The sequence below is a fragment of the Rhagoletis zephyria genome, unplaced genomic scaffold (assembly GCF_001687245.7).
Source record: "Rhagoletis zephyria isolate East Lansing unplaced genomic scaffold, Rhagoletis_zephyria_1.1 Rzeph_scaffold_00025, whole genome shotgun sequence".
NCBI classification, from domain to species: domain Eukaryota; kingdom Metazoa; phylum Arthropoda; class Insecta; order Diptera; family Tephritidae; genus Rhagoletis; species Rhagoletis zephyria.
Window position 1 is genome coordinate 756,512 of NW_016157109.1, and position 17,402 is coordinate 773,913.

At 34.6% G+C, this 17,402-nt stretch overlaps 1 protein-coding gene across 2 annotated transcripts; it reads left to right on the forward strand.

Moving 5' to 3' along the window:
- The first annotated feature begins 606 nt into the window (after positions 1-606).
- Positions 607-16,488, forward strand: LOC108363206 (tetratricopeptide repeat protein 25). 2 transcript variants are annotated; one of them, XM_017616501.1, is made up of 2 exons: positions 607-1,002; positions 15,743-16,488. In XM_017616501.1, exons 1-2 carry the CDS (start codon positions 874-876, stop codon positions 16,388-16,390), a joined length of 777 nt encoding a protein of 258 aa, XP_017471990.1. In that variant the 5' UTR covers positions 607-873; the 3' UTR covers positions 16,391-16,488. The 2 variants fall into 2 exon arrangements, with proteins under 2 accessions (XP_017471990.1, XP_017471987.1); XM_017616498.1 differs by lacking the exon at positions 607-1,002 and adding an exon at positions 10,806-11,602.
- The last annotated feature ends 914 nt before the right edge of the window (positions 16,489-17,402 follow it).

Consider the following 17,402-nt stretch of genomic DNA (forward strand, 5'->3'; position numbering starts at 1 on the left):
CTTTATGAAACCGTTGTCACATTTAACGGGTAATCAAAACAAATTCGAAAGTTTCATTTAGTTGACAAGTGGGAGGAGAAAAACAACTTGGCAAAATACTTCAAGCAATAACAGGCAGACAAATCATCAATTTAGAAGGCTCACTGCGCTATTTGAAATTAATGGTTGTTTATTAAAGTTGTCATCGCGTTATGTAATTCCGTATGCGTGGCGAAGCTTAATCGGCGAAATCCGTAAATGGTGCATCAATTCCCTGGTTCACGATTGCCACCATCTCGGTGATTTTGAACTAGTCTGACGGAACTGCATCATATTTGCCATAGAAAAATGTTGATTTATTGCCTGTAGTAATTAACCGATTCATTTATAGAAATCGGACATCAAATAAAAAGCTATAGAAAATAACTGTTTTATAGGGTGCCGGAAAAGTGTACACTCCTGAACAAATTGAACCTTTTTGGCCCATACCTCGTGATACGCTCTAGAATGCATGTAATGTACATACATATACAAAAAATTTTACTCCAATCGGTTGGGAAATGCAACTTATCTAGTACGAGTTATCCCACTGGGTATTTATTGTCTTCTTTTATGGATATGTACATTTGCATATACACATGTATGTATATAAGTATGTTTCGTTTAATGCATTGAGACTGTCAAAGTTTTCGTGGTAAAGTTATTCATTCACTGGAAATTGTTTTTATTATTTCATTAAGCAGCCGGTGAAGCGGTTATCTTGAAAATTTCGCAAACAGTCGATCGTGGTTAATACAAAGGTAAAGACATGCCAAAAAATTTGGATACATATAATTAGTACAAAAATATTTGTATGAATATTAAAAATTCTTAATCGACGAATTACGAACTAAAATGCCACGAAAAAGATCCAAAGTTGACCCGTTTGAGGAGATGGAGACTAATATTAAGCTGCTTTGTGACCAGTCGCACAATCATATGAAGGTTCGAGAATATGGCAGAGCTTTAGCCGGTTATAATCAGGTAAATTGTAAAAGAGATTTCGAAAATATTATGATTTGGAAACTGTAAACGGCGCTGTTATTATAGCAGCTGTACTTTATCCACATATTAACTTTAAATGGGTCAAATGTTTGGATTCGTCGTTTTATACAGACAACGTTAAGGAAATTAATGATTTGGTAAAAAATATTTTATCTGAGGAATTCAACTCTAATATCTGCTCTATTCAATGCAAAACGCCATGCGAACCCAAGAAGGATAGAATACAAGACAACGCCGCACAGTGTGCTTTTTTAACGCTCCATGCGAATTAATCGTTTCGACAGAAGCAATATTTTGTTATAAAACAAAATGGTTTTGAAATATAATTTTATTCCCTTTCACGGAAAAATACTGCCATCGACCCACAATTACTCCTTGACCATAAAAAGTTGGTCAAAAATGGATTTATTCAAAAAAAAACATGCAAAATCCGTCGGATTTGTTCCCAAAAAAAATTTTTTATGTTTTATTATACTAATATTAAAAATTTTGAGTCAAGAAATACGATTCAACTGTTTAAAAATCGAAAAAAATTTAACCTCTCAGTTTAAGAAATGCATTTTTAATTGCATTTTTTTACTTGCATGCAGCTGTGCATACTTCTCACAATTTTATATCACTCGACTAACAAGTAAGCTGTAGTACTATTGAAGAACTTTAATTTGAGCCAAGGTAGAAGTCTCTAGGCCCTTTGAGAGCCAAATTATAACGATTCTAAAGTTAAACTTCGGAATTTCATTCGACCTTTTTACATTTTTTTTTTCTAATTTCCGAGTAAAAACTCGTACAGCAGATTCGAAGTTTGATTTAAAATTATTATAACTTGGCTCTCAGAGGACCTAAAGATCTTGAATGGCACTACAGCGTACTTATTATTCGACATATAATTGCATGCAAATTAAAAAATTCAATCAAAAATATATTTCTTAAATTGAGGTGTTGAAATTATTTTTTGGATTTTTAAACAGGGGAATCGTGTTTCTCGTCTCAAAATCTATAATATCAGTGTAACAAAATATACAAAATTTTTGTTTTGGAACAAATCCGGTGGATTTTGCATTTCTTTTTTTTATTGAAAAACCCTATTTTTCACCAATTCTTTTAAGGTCAAGGAGTAATTGTGGGTCAGTGGCAGTATTTTTCCGTGAAAGAGAATAACATTAGCTTTCAAAGCCATTTTGTTTCATAGCAAAATATTGGTTCTGTAGAAAGCACTACGATTAATTCGCATGGTGTTCAGAAAGCACACTGTGCGCCGTCCCGGCGGCGATGACAGCAGCTGATATGTACATATTACATAGTAAATACTAATTTATTCTTTAGGAAATATCTGGAATTCATTGACATTTTCTAAATAGTTTATATATCTACTACTGAAGTTTTAATTAAGCGTTTTGTGTTTAGTTTGGTTTTTGTTCTTCAGACGCCACTATCCTATTTCTATGTAGAATTGCTCGGTGATTCCGAAAATCGGGCTAATTTTTTTTCAATGGATACGTTTTCGAGATATTTGCAATTTACCGTTATTCAGCTTAAAGCAAAAATTGGTTCCTTTTAATCATGTATATCTTGCGAACCAATTCATATGTACATCACTTTCCGATAGGACTTATAGTTTCTGAAAAATTAATTAATCTTTTTTTTATGAAAAAAATTTAAAAAATCACACGGAATTCATGACAGCGATCTCCGGCGGAATTGATGATAGGCCTGTCATTTTTAGCTTTTCTGCGGGACGTATTTGAGAAAAAACAGTATGCTTACTTATTAAAAAACAAGTAAGAGCAGCGCTGTCTTCGGCTATGCCGAAGGCTTCATAGCTTTCATGAGCATCTGAAAATTTTACTTTAACATATTACTGCATTTGAATAAATATATATATTCACAGCAGGCATAGATAGAGCAGATACATATATAAAAAATCATATCTAAACAATCAGAGGTATGGAAGATATACCTTATATAGCACCAATCTAAGTGATTTTCACTGCTGTGTGATCGGTACGTAAATCGGTAACACAATTTAATGGGTTTAGCTTCCACATAAAGGATACACATATATCGCAAAAACTGGTATCTGAACAATCAGTGGTACAAGAGATTAAGATTATACAGCACAGATTTTGACGATTTTCTTAGTAGACTTTGTATTATTATTTAAATTTATCGGTTTTAGCTGTCCAAATAAAGGAGTTTTACAGTAAAACCCCATATCTGAACAATCAGTTGTATGGGGGCAATAAACAGGTTATAGTGACCCGATCTTTTTTAATTTTACTGTAAACTTTCTGTTGATAATGAGTGAAAATAGTGCGAAATTTCATGTTTCTAGCTGCATAGATGGAGTAGTTATAACAAAAAATCGCATATCTGAACAATCAGTTGTATGGGAGCTATATGTAAAAGTGACCCGATCTTTGTTATTTTCACTGTAAGTATTCTGTTAATAATGAGTGAAAACAGTGCGAATTTTAATGTTCGTAGCTGCATAAATGAAGAAGTTATGGCAAAAAATTTCATATCTGAACAATCAGTATGGTGGATATAGGTTGTAGCGACCCGATCTTCGCCATTTTCACTGAAGGTATTCTTTTGATAATAAGTGACAACAGTGCATGTGTCTAACTACTTAAATGGAGGAGTTATAACGAAAAATCTTATATCTGGGCAATCAGTTGTATGAGAGCTATAGGTTATAATGACCCGATCTTTGTAATTTTCAATCTAAGTTTTCTATTGATAATGGGTGGAAGTATTGCAAAATTTCATATTCCTAGCTGCATAAATGGAGAAGTTATAACGAAAAATCTCATATCTGAACAATCAGTTGTATGGGAGATATATGTTATAGTGGTCCGACAAATGATTAATACATTATAAAAATACACCCACCTACCAAATTTGATCCGGATATCTCGAAAACTGAGAGACTAGATTGCATACAAACAGACGGACAGACAGACAGACAGAAAGACGGACAGACGGACATGGCTAAATCGACTCAGCTCACCGTTCTGATCATTTAAATATACATTTTAATGGGTCTATCTCTTCTTACTTACTTACAAACATCGGACCAAAGTTATAATACCATTTCATGCTCATGAAAGGTATAAAAAAATAAGTACGCACCAAAAAGGTCACTAACCCTTTGTATAACACTGTAAGACAAATGGTAGGGGTCAGTGATCGGGAACGGTTCAAACTACCGGGGAAAGTTATATCGGTAAAAAAGAAGTTATACGTGTCCCGGCGTTTCGCTGGGTCACGTCTAGGAATGGAGATATATATATAACTATCATATAGGGGAAATTGTCACCTTTGGTGATCTTTTTTTGACATAACTCGAGAACCACTAATCCGATTTTGCTCAAACAAATTAAAAAAAATTAAAAATTACAATTCCTTTAATCTGTTCATATAACGTTTTTCTATATAATCAACAGTTTTAAAAAAATTTAATATCTTAGGCAAAAAATATTTTTTTTCTTCATACATTTATTTTTACCGGCAAAACTGTTGATTATATAGAAAAACGTTATATGAACAGATTAAAGGAATTGTAATTTTTAATTTTTTTAAATTTGTTTGAGCAAAATCGGATTAGTGGTTCTCGAGTTATGTCAAAAAAAGACCACCAAAGGTGACAATTTCCCCTATATGATAGTTATATATATATCTCGATTCCTAGATGTGACCCAGCGAAACGCCGGGACACGTATAACTTGTTTTTGACCGATATAACATTTCCCGTTGGTTTCATCCCATCCCGATTTTGACTGTCGCATAGTGTAACAGATTTGCGTAAACATTCTTAAACAATTTTGCATAGTAAACGCATATGTATTTTAGGAATTATAGCACTCATTTCCTTTTAAAATAGTTGTTTTCGACATGCGTCGCCTATAATTAGTAGCACCAGACTTTCGGCCACAAGCACGAGAAACTATAAAATACAAGTTTTCACGGGCATTCTTTAAAATTGCTGTGCCAAAGCCGCAGCCCTTATCGCCTTGTTGATCAAGCCGTTAGCGATAGTTGGCAAATTTTCCCGCAGAGAACGAAAACAAACAATAGCAAAGCTATCGGTATCACTCGGAAACATTTCGCGATAGCAAACGCAAACAAAACAGTTGAATGCAGAGAAATAGGGAAAGAAACGAAACATAAAGTTAGTGCTGACAACACAAAAGAAACGATTCTTTAGTGATCCCCTAGTATCAGTGGCGGAACCAGCGCGGGATTTTGGGGGTTAAACTACGTGTCAGCCAGTGGCGGGCCCACGGGGCCCATAGACGCCTTATTATACATACATATGCGCCACATTAAAACACCCCCCGTGGGTCCGCCACTGACTGGCACGTAGTTTAACCCCCAAACCCCCCCCCCCCTGGATCCCCCACTGCCTAGTTTACATACATACATATATTTGTATGTACATACTGTATACGTAAATACACACACACACACACAATGATCAGAAATCTACTGAAGCAGTTGAACTAGGGATGTCAGTGGCAAAAATACATCGATGTTATTCCTCGCATCGATGCATCGAAACTTACATCGATATTTGTCGATGCATCGGAGGGCGTACATCGATGCATCGATACGCATAGAGTTTTCCTCCACTATGGAAATAAAACATTAAGAACCTTTTTCGGTATGTACTAGTTTTATGGCTCATAAAATTTTAGTATAACAAAGCGCAAGTCAGCCAAAGAAAAAAATTTAAAATTAATGCAATTGAAACTTGCACTTTATTATACTAACATTTTATGAGCTATAAAACTGCATCTTGCTCTCTATGAACTTCAGACAAAGCGATGTTCGGCCATTCGATGTACTTGAGATGTCAGTTTTCAGAAAACATCGATGCATCGACGCCTCGATGCATCAACTATTTATACATCGAGTGAAAAATTTTCGATGCATCGAAGCGAAACATCGATATTTTCGATGCATCGATGTTATTTCGGCATCCCTAAGTTGAACCATTCTGCTAACTACATAGGCAACATTAATTTGCTGAGCGCTAAAGGAATGATTCATTTTGTTTTGTATATCGTGTTTCGTTTCGGCAAAGAACGTAAATCTATAAGAGGAGACAACACGTTATAATTGTAGCGAGTGTGAACATCAGGATCGTGCCTTCTCTTTTCATCCAATCACAAAACGTATTTGGGCAAAAGAGAAAGCACGCTCCTGATGTTTCCACTCGTTACAATTATAACGTGTTGTCTCTTATAGATTTACGTTCTTTGGTTTCGATTTTGTTCAGGATGAGTAGGTACCTTTACCACAATCTAAGCCATGCAAGTTAGCAAAAGAACAAACGTATCGTGTATTATTAGCGTTCGAGAATATTATAAGAAAAGGAACACAAACTTTTCGTACTTGTTGTGGCAATGGGTACGTTCGGTTTGTTTTCGTACTCTGTTTTCCAGTTCAGTCAGCAATTGGGTTGCGCATGCAATTACCTAATCGGCCGCAATTAAGTTGGTGTAGTGCGCCTCCATATAATATCATGTATTTCAAGCGAGGTCAACTAAATCGGCGCCCGAAAAAGTATGTAGTGTCCGAGGGCTCTATACGACATTCACAGAGAGTCCGTCACCACTTTCAGTGAATCTCGCCTCATTAGTGCCATTATTGGAGCTCAGTCAGATATCAATATCAGACAGCGAAATCCAGCTGCCACGAAAGATCCGCATTACTCTGGCTCAGTTAAGGTCTGAATACTGCAGTCGTCTGAACTAATATATATCCAGACTCGACTCCGACATACCAAACACATGTACGGCTTGTGGATATTCCACCACCGCTTCATCTGCCCACTTAAGCCCACTCAGCTAACACCCTCTCTAGAAACAGCACGTTACCATTAGTTGAGCTTGACGACATCGAAAGGATGGACTATCCGATTCTAGGCAGGACTAAGCAGCCGTTACAATAACAGCAACAAACGTATGTATACATACTAAATCTGTACTCAATAAAAAGAATGAATATTTTATAAGAGCCTTTGGTACTATGAATAGAGGTTCTTGAAAGAAAACAATCTATACAAAACAAGTAATTGTTATAAAAAAAAACAACCGACCTCAATGCTTATATAAAAATTTAGGAGTACCGTTAGTTTCTTCGTGATCCAATGATCGGAAACAAACCAAATTAGATGCGACCATTGCTGAGATCTGTAATAATATACATCACTAAGTATTAAGTCCCTTATATGAAGGTAACCTTCCCAACAAACACCAACATCATTATCCAACTCATCTCTTTTAATATACAAGAATATGCAAGTGCAGCTTTGACAAAAAACATAAGCATTCGAAAGTACAAAATCTACACGTAAAAAGTGATAAAGAAACGAATTTTTAATTATAAAGTGAAAAACTAACACCCAAATTCATAAAAAATAAAGAAGACATTAACTGCTTTATAAATTGAAAATTTTTATGAAAACGTCACTTTACAGAGCTCTTTAAGGGCCAAATTCACAGTGCGTAGTTAACTCAGAATCGGCAGTTATCTATAGAATATCAATACAAAAATCTGTAGTTAACTGCCTATTCTATATAAAGAGGAAAACTACCAACAAAAAGTAAATAATGTCTTCAAAGAAAATAAAACGTGAAGTGAATCAAGTGGTAGACTTAATGTCGGACAGTAGACGGACGACTGAAACCTTGACTTTGTGATACGATATTGATTAACTACATATAACAAAAGGAGTAAAAAAATAAAAAATTAATATTTAAATTTATATATGTCGTTTGAATCAAAAAGGTATAAATTTTCAACCGACTTCCAAAAAAGGAGGAGGTTATCAGTTCGTCGGAATATATTTTTTTCTTTTTTATGTATGTTACCGCATAACTTTGGAACACGTCCACCGATAATTCTTTTTGCATCGGAAAGGTAGTGTCTCAGAGGTGGTCCCATACTAATCTGGTTAAGATCCGATCAGTGGATCATGAGATATATATATATATATATATATTGTTTTTATATGAGAGTTGTAGGCGGTTTTTTTTTTGCTAAAAATTGCTTGTATCAGAATAACATTCGAGTTCAAGTTGACAACTAGCTTTTTCTCAACTTGAGAAACAGTCCTATTTTCATACAAAGAAAATTGGCCTTTGCCCGCTATGATCCTCCACTAGAGGTACTGCTGAGAAACAAGGCTAGAGATTTGAGAAATACCTTAGTTCTCAACTTAACCTCACGTTGAGCTCAAACCAAAATGTTTGTTGGGTTATATTATTAAAGGTTATACATAATTTCAACAAACATATGTATATTTTTTGATCAGCACGAAAATCATACTTTATAAGTATCTGAAATTGAATATCTTTGACTTGCTGTTTTGAAATATTACAATACCACAAAAATGATTTTAAAAACATGCCTAATGATTTTCAAAAAAAGATTTGCCATTGCCTGCCGAGGGGCGCCCGCTGTTAAGCAAACACATTTTTTCTATATTTTTTCCGAGTGCTTATTTGCGGGAAATACTGTACTTTTGTTTTGCCAACAATCAGCGAGCTTTAAAATAAGCTTTAAGCTTCATTTATAAAAAAGCTAAAAGATTGATTTACATACATATGTATGTATGTATGTATGTATATGCATTCTGCATATTTTAAAGGAAAGCCAACAGAGGGCCTATCCTAACCCACAATGTTTTGGTTGATAAAGCAAAGTAGTATGCTGCAATCCGAATCATATTTTCGAACTTTCGAAATTCGTAACAATGGCGTGCCTAAAAACGAACGAGTAAGAAATTAACAGCTTTTTTGCGTAACTTTGTACGAAAACAATTCTGTGTGGGAGGTAAGATAAAAGGTGTAAATCGATGTGTGTTTGCAGGGAATATTAGTGGTGTTCATTTAAACCGATAAATTTGCCTTTCCCATAAATGTATTTTTTTATCCACTGCCTTATATAAAAGAAACAAAATAGAATCTTTTTTGTCCCTTATCAAGAAACTTGGGTCCGGTTCAGTTATTTGTACAATGATTTGTGGTTGATGTGTCCAAACGCATAACCCGAATCCAAAAACTTTAACACATACGTGTAATCAAAGGATTAAACTTTTATTTAAAACAAATGTTTCAAATTTCCGACCACTAGTTTATTAACAAATTCGGTTTCGATATCGGTTCTACGCAAAAATACTGCGGATGGCGTAGCCGGAGTTATATGCACAAGAAATGTTGTATACCTTTGGCATGCGGAAGCCCCTCTTCTCCGGCAACACGGAAAGGAGAATTCTACTTAGTAAGGGTTATAATCCCTAAGCGCGGCCGGAGGCTGAAGCAAGCGCAACAGGTGGTAGACCTAACAAAGTCCATGTTTTCAATGGCTTGAAAGAGCTGTTTACCTGGATTGAGAACCAGTTCTTCAGACTTAGAAGGGTTAAAATTTCCCTCGAAAAAAATTGCTAAATTTTACTAGTTTTCCGAAGTCGATTTATCCATAAAATTTCATGGGATATACACACATATGTACATACATTTGTATATACCTATGTATGCATTATATATTTGTACTTGTATGTACATACATATATTGGATCCCGTAACCCAATGTAAAGAAGTTATGCTCAGCAAAATCTCCTTAGGGTTAGACTATCACGCCTAGATATGTGCATATTTTGGTTGAAGCACTAAACAAAAATCTTATAACTGTACCACAGTGTAATTTAAAAGAGCTGAAAATTATCGATTAACAATGTATCTTGGCAACAGTAAGCATATACACACATGCCTACATATCGCCATCACATCAGGGTGGATACAAACACATACCTTAATTTTTATACGCAAGCAAATCTGAGTTAAAGTTAATTATCTTTTTCTTGCGGCAAGATAGTCTAAAATAATAAACTTGTATTGAAAGAAGGGACAACAACTAAACAACTTATACCTTCCAGGCTCGTCAGAAGGTATTTCTTCGAATATACGGATGCGATCCAGTCATACATAAAAGAACCAATAAACCCGACTGAGCACCGATCCTTTTCACGACAGTCGGGTCTACGTAATCGTAAAGACACAGATTTATATCTGGCCAAGGACCAAGGCGAATTAGTATAAGATGATATCAAGAGTGCAAAAACACCAATTCACATATATTTTGTTTTTGCTTTTGCGGCGTTAACTGTCAAAATTTGTAAGAGTGTGTGTGGAAATGCAAACAAGACATTTCAATTTGACATTCGAAGCCGTGAGGCGAAACACATACACAAAATCAGCTAATCTAGTAACACCACCTTATATAAATTCGCCTTGCCAAGGACTGTCACTCCAGCATGACTCCCCTAAAACTCTTTGGGGAATTTGTAGGCAGTTACAACAACAACAACAACGGCGCACCGATAAGCTATAGTAGCTCCGTACACTGCAGACTTTAACGGCCGTCAAACTATTTAGTGGGGTTGGGCTGTAGGTGCCCAAACCTAATAACTATAACGAAGTATTTCAAAATTTCAATTTTGTGGGAAGACGCAATCAAAGTTTTATTAATTCATACAGTTGGTATACAAAAAACAGATGAAGAGATACATATCTTCGCCACACATTTGGGAAGTTTGGTTATCTGTTAGACTGAACATATTCTGCTTATCAAGCTTATTAATTGCATAACAAAATCCCCAGATTCTTTGTAAATTTTAAGTTACAGCTCTATTTTATTAAACGTGAGATGTGTTCATTGTGGCATATCTTTTGCGCCTACGCTTTGCCGAAAATGTTAGAAATGTCACGTAAAGCTACAACTTTTTATCTGAAATAATTCAATTTAAAGACTACATCCCTAATGTATCCCAAAATGTACTTCTAACGCCAATGCCGAGTTGCCTCTTCATACATCATATACATATATGTACACATGTACACAGTAGCCAAAAAAGGCCGAAGATAAAAATCAAAGTTTTAAGCGAAAACTCCTGAATTATTCTAACTAAAAGTCGAATTGTTTTTTTTTTAAGTAGAATTCATCTTAAGCAATGACGAATGTTTTGAAAAATATTTTAGCTATAGATAAGGAGCAAGAATTACTGCAGAGTTTTATACGAATTGGAGTGACTGCAGATGAAGAATCTTTAGAGGAATCTCCTCGCAAAACTAGTAGAGCTCGAGCTTCTCAATCGAGTAAAAAGAGCAACGGTGGTTCATCTAAGGCTTTTACAGATGCTCGAAATTTGGTTAGCGGTCGCAAGACGGTTAAATTCGCCGATGAAGCGGAGAAGAGTGGTATAGTCGGAGCTTCCGGTCGAGGGAATCGTATAGAGGCGGAATTGCGTGCAGCGCGGAGAAAGGTCGAGGATCAATTCTTAAAAAAGAAACCCAAAGAAAATTTTGTCGATTTTTATACTGATAAAGACAGAGCAGCAGCTGTAAGCGCCGGCACCTACGATATCAAACAAAGTCTGCAGATAAAGCAAAAGCAAGACCGCAATGAAATCATGCAAATCCCAGATGAGGCAGACATTAATTCCATAATAGCATTGGGATTGAAGGAAATTAAAAACGCAAATCCAGAAAATGCAGTTCATTTCTTTTCACAGGTTCGAACAAAACAAATATCTTAAATTGGATATGTATGTAAGTATGCAGTGCAAATATACATACGTATGTACATACATACATTAAAAGTAGACTCATCAAAAACTTGTAATTTTTGATAGTATGCGCTAAAAATGTCCACAGATCATATTTAAGTACGCATAACAGCGTGGCGTTGAATAACTGGTACGCAGTTTTTTTTTTTTTATTGAAGGCTCGTTCATAGATTTTGCGAATAAGTATTTTATTGTTAATTTTTCACAGATTTTACTTTAATTTTATTGATCAGTTTTAAGATTTTAATCCTAATAAGCATTTGCTAGCAGTGTACACTTTGGGAGATAAGTTCATGCGGCACGCAAGCCTCTTTAAGATTTTTTTCAGGTGTATTTCTTCTTAGACTTTATATAAAAAAAGAGAAAAACAAGAAAACCTGAATAGGGATGGTCGAATTATGGCCGTCCTAGTCACCAGTTCCGAGTCTGATCGATTTCGGAGTATAATGCGTTACGTAGGACAAAAGGCGAGTATAAAAGACTCAAAATGGAGGCAATTAGCCTATGGTTACAGAAAATATGAAATCAATTATCGGACGAAGACTTGCTTGCCGCTTACACTTTTCTCTCAAAGTATTTACCGCTAGTAAGCCCAAATAAAGGTTAAAATTAAAAACGTATTAATAAATTTAAAGTAAAATCTGCGGAAAATTTATAATGTACTTTTTTCGCAAAATCTATAAAAAAATCCTTTTAATAAAAAAATGGTAACAGTTATTAGTCGCCACCCTGTATTTATAAGTACACAATATAATATAATTATAGGTAGGCGCTTACACATATGGTAGTGTTTGGCCGAGCTTCTCCTCCGATTTGTGGCGTGCGCCTTGATGTTGTCACACAAAGCGGAGGGACCTACAGTTTTATGCCGACTCCGAACGGCGATTGTATTTTTATGAGAAGCTGTTTTTTGTGGCAGAAATCCACTCGGAGGTTTGCCATTGCCTGCCGAGGGACGACCGCTGTTAAGAAAAAACCTTTTTTCTATTATCTTGCGGTGTTGCTTTGACCAGGATTTGAACCCAGGTGTTGTGGAGTGGAAGCGCGCACTGCTTACCCCTACACCACAGCGGCCACAGTACATACCTTCCAGAAAAGGCTGAACAATTACTTTATTATAATACCACAACTTAAAAAAACGACAGAATAACTCGTTAAACCATGAGTCATAATTGCGTAAAAAGCCTTATGCTAAAATCTTTAAAACTTTTTGCTGGAAAAAAATCATAATCAAAAAAAGAAATTAGTTTAGGTGAAACGGCCTTCAAGTCCTTCTGTTATGTACAAACCCACAATAAGTTTTTGAGAAAGTAAGGAAGTCTGTATTTTGCTTTAATTTGTATTAACGATTATATTTGATACATTTTTTGATTACTATTTATTTTGGTTTAATTTGGAATACCAAATTTTTAAGTTTTAGCGGTCTTCAGGTGAACGAGCGATATATATAGTATATATAGTATAAAGCTAAGTGTACACGGTAGAGAAAAAACGCGAGACTTAGACCTTTTCGCCGCGTACACAGGCCATCGCAACTAGATCGAAAACTCGACGACAACTCTACACTCTATTTCGCAAGCTAAATAGAGTTTTTACTCTACGGAGACGTATGGTAAAGTCTTGAGTATAAATTTCACCACATTTAGTTAAATTTTGAAATGGCTTTTCTCTTATTTTCATAGGCAATTTAACGGCTTTTCCAATAGCCTCCCTCCTTTGCGATAGGGCATAAACCTTGGTTGAAAAATAAGGGGCATTAACCAAACTGAGCAAGTGGTCAAAATATGGCAATTCTTTTATTTTGTGGACCACTATATGTATGTACATATGTACATACCTAGCATATAAGTTCTAATGCATTGAGTGCAAAGGGAATGTATTTTAGTACAAAACGAAATGAAATTTTATGTTCCTAAATATTTCTTGCATAGCTCCATATAAAAAAGTGTTTTATGTAATGTACATAAATGTGATATATGAACATATATTTTTACACATACATATGTATGTACATTAGACTGCATCACCAAAAAAAGTTGCGGTTTTTCCGCCAGGATTACAAAATCTATTATATTTTAAGACATCCACCAAAATATTTCGGAAAAATATTAAGATTTAAGTGAGCTGGGCCGATTTGAAAATACCTCCAAAAATAGAGTTTTTTATGAATAAAAATAGTTTCTTAAAGAACTTTTTGAAAAAAGTCCCCTCAGATGACAAAACAGATTAAGCTTAAAAAATCTGCATACAAATATTAAAAAATCTGTTCAACGGAATCGTAAGAATGAGATTTTTGATGCTGTTTTTTTACTTTTTTCAAAGATTGATTTACGAAAAACTTGAATAACTGGGCCAAAACTATTCTGATTTAGACTTATGGGATCTCAGTAGAATGGTATTTTCACACTGTTTTTATTTCTGTGCGAAAAAAGTCATTTGGTTCCCTTTTTTTTCAAACACCAACACATCTTATTGCCGTGCGCTCATCCTACCTTTCTCTTTCAAGGGTGAGAAAATACCTTTCCAATGACAACTCTTAAGTCTAAATTGGAACAGTTTAGGTTCAGTTATTCAATCCAATCCAATCTTTGAAAAAAGTTAAAAAACAGCATCAAAAATCTCATCATTACGATTCCGTTCAATTTTTTTTTTAATTTTTTAAAAATATTTTTATGCAAATTTTTTAAGCTTGAACCGTTTTGTCATTTGAGGGAGTTTTTAAAAAAAAATCTTTAAGAAACTATTTTTATTCATAAAAAACTCCATTTTTGGAGGTATTTTCAAATCGGTCAAGCTCATTTAAATCTTAATATTTTTCCGAAATATTTCGGTGGACGTCTTAAAATATAATAGATTTTATAATTCCAATGGAAAAATAGTACTGCTTTTTTTGTATGGGGAGTGATGCAGTCTAATGTACATACATGTGTATTAGAGTGGTTCATAAAAACACTGTTTTTGGAAATTCATAAACGCTACATCAGAATATTGTTATTTGTGATAAAAAAAGAGACACGTATTTTTTTATTTTGAAAAAAAAGTTTTAGTTTTTTAACAAGTTCCAATCCATGACAACGCGTAAATCGTTCAGTATCAACGTTTTAATTTTACTAATGTCTTTTCGAGAGAATATTTTCGGAACTAGGCCCATTCCATTTGTCCAAGACAGGTGTGTAATTAAGGGAATATTCCCCAATAATACCAGAGTAATTAAATGTAAAAACCAAATTTTTAGCTGAATTTTAACATGTCAAGAAAATAAAAAAATTGAAAACATCAGCGTTTTTATAAAAAACCGACCAGCGCGACATCTAAAAAAACTTTTTTTTCAAAATAAAAAAATACGTGTCTTCTTTTTTATCACAAGTAACAATAATTTGAGGTAGCGTTTGTGAATTTCCAAAAAAAATTTTTTTTGAACCACTCTAATGTGTATATAAAGTTGCATATCAAGCCAATTATGTAATTCAATTATTATTATTTTTTTCTTTTGTTTTGTTAACTCCGTTAAATAACTGATTTTATGAATTAATACATTTATTTGTAATTTTTTATGGAATCGGCATCGGCATTGGCCGATTCTTTCCCCATAAGCCGATTAATCGGCATCGGCATCGGTACCTGAAAAAACAAAAAATTGGAATCGGTCGGACTCTAGTCACTCGCGTTACAATTTCGGCACAGGGATATTGAGCAATGCTGATTTATCAAAATGTATGCAAAAGCTCTCGAAAGAATTAATTTATTGATTTTAGGATGTTATTGAGAACTAAATGGAGTATAGCTGCAAAAAGAAATTACAAAGAAGTTTATAGAGATATGAAAGAGATAAATGGATTTATGTTATTGGAAGTTTCCAATTATTTTATTTTTTTTATAATTTCGCTGGCACTAATTTTATTCAAGTCTAGCAATGCTAAGGGAATGAGTATAGTGTTTTGACATATTTTCAATATGGTTTAATATATTTAACAACTTAGACCCTTTTTCGCTATAATGAACCTCTGCCATGCAAATACCCATGTATATAGTTTTTTTTTCATATGTATGTATAATTGACTAAAACAGTTTATTACTCATTTTCAGGCACTTGAACTCAATAGCACTGACATAAATGCGCTGGTTTCCCGTAGTAAATGTTACCTCCTGCTCGGGGAGCCTTCCAAAGCCTTACAAGATGCGGAAACTGCACTCGCCGAGGATAAAAACAATATTCGCGCAATATATCAGAAAGCAGAAGCATTATACTTCCTCGGCCAATTCGAACAGAGCCTAATGTTCTTCCATCAAGGCTTGCGCACTCGCCCTGAATTGGCATCATTCCGCTTGGGAGTTCAAAAAACTCAAGAAGCTATTGAAAACACCATAGGTAAAAGCTCAGCACGGAACATATCTGCGCCGGTTAAGAAAAATAGTGATTTTTTAGTCAAAAAAGAATCGCTAAAACATTGCCAGCAACCTGTTCGCTCGAAATTATCAGATACGGAAATGGAACGACGAAATGCGCGCAAGTTGCTAGGTGAATTGTGCGTTGACAAAGAGTACTTAGAAAATCTGCTAAAGCACCCGGATTTAGTGCGCGCCGATACGAATACGGAGAGCATATCCACTTACGCGAAGGATGCTGTAGACTTTCTAAAAAAACGACAAGAATTTTGGCGCCAACAGCGTCCCTGTACTGCACTACCTAGTTACAAAAACGGCGCACAAGATCCTTTACCAGCCTGGTTTTAAATGCGTTTACCTATTAAGGTGAAAGAGCTCAACTGTTTCGACTGCTGAGTGGAAGATCGACCTATCTCGGCAGCCAGTTCAAAAACGCCCTATCTCAAAAAACTTTTCAAGAACGCCCTATTACAGAATTTGTTTGAAGAATGCCCTATTTCAGAATTCGTTTCAAAAACGCCCTATCTCAGCTGCCGATTCAAAATCTCATCACATTTTCAATACATTTTGAAGTGAGATAGGGAGTTTTTGAACCGAATTCTGAGATAGGGCGTTCTTCAACCAAATTCTGAGATGGGGTGTGTTTCGATAAAATTCTGAAATAGGGCGTTCTTTAAAAGTTTTTTGAGGTAGGGCGTTTTCATACAGGCTACCGAGATAGGTCGATCTTCCACTCAGCAGTCGGTTTTATCACAGTCAGATGTACATATTTTTCGTACTGGTTTTAAAATATTTACAATAAATGAGTACAGTAAATGGATAATGAACTATTTTGGATTTTTTTGGTATTTTATTACCACACCTAAAGGAAATCAAACCATACATTTATTTCTATATTTTATTATTTATTCATATGCATTTTTTATAATGTGACATTTATTTATGTAATACATACATGTATATATTATGGTATACTTTTTTATATTGCACAATTGTATGTTTGCGGCATTCGAAAAGCATTACGCATAAATATTGGTCTCATATGGATTCCATATTTAATCCCTACTGTTCCCCATCTTCTTTCGACATACTTAATACTTTATATAGAGTGGATTTTACTAGCAACAACAATTTCTTTACTTGCATTTTTATATTTACTAAAACTGTTTTAACAATAACAGCTCAGCTCATTAGGGTATATGTACTTTATCATAATATTATATTATTTTATTTTATTTCATTTAATTTTTGCTCAATAGCTTTTGAGCCTTTTGACTAGGATTTAACTTAGGCAATTACTAGCAGATAGATAAGTTCTTTAATTATTTATGTATATATGTATATCCATTAAAGGATTTCG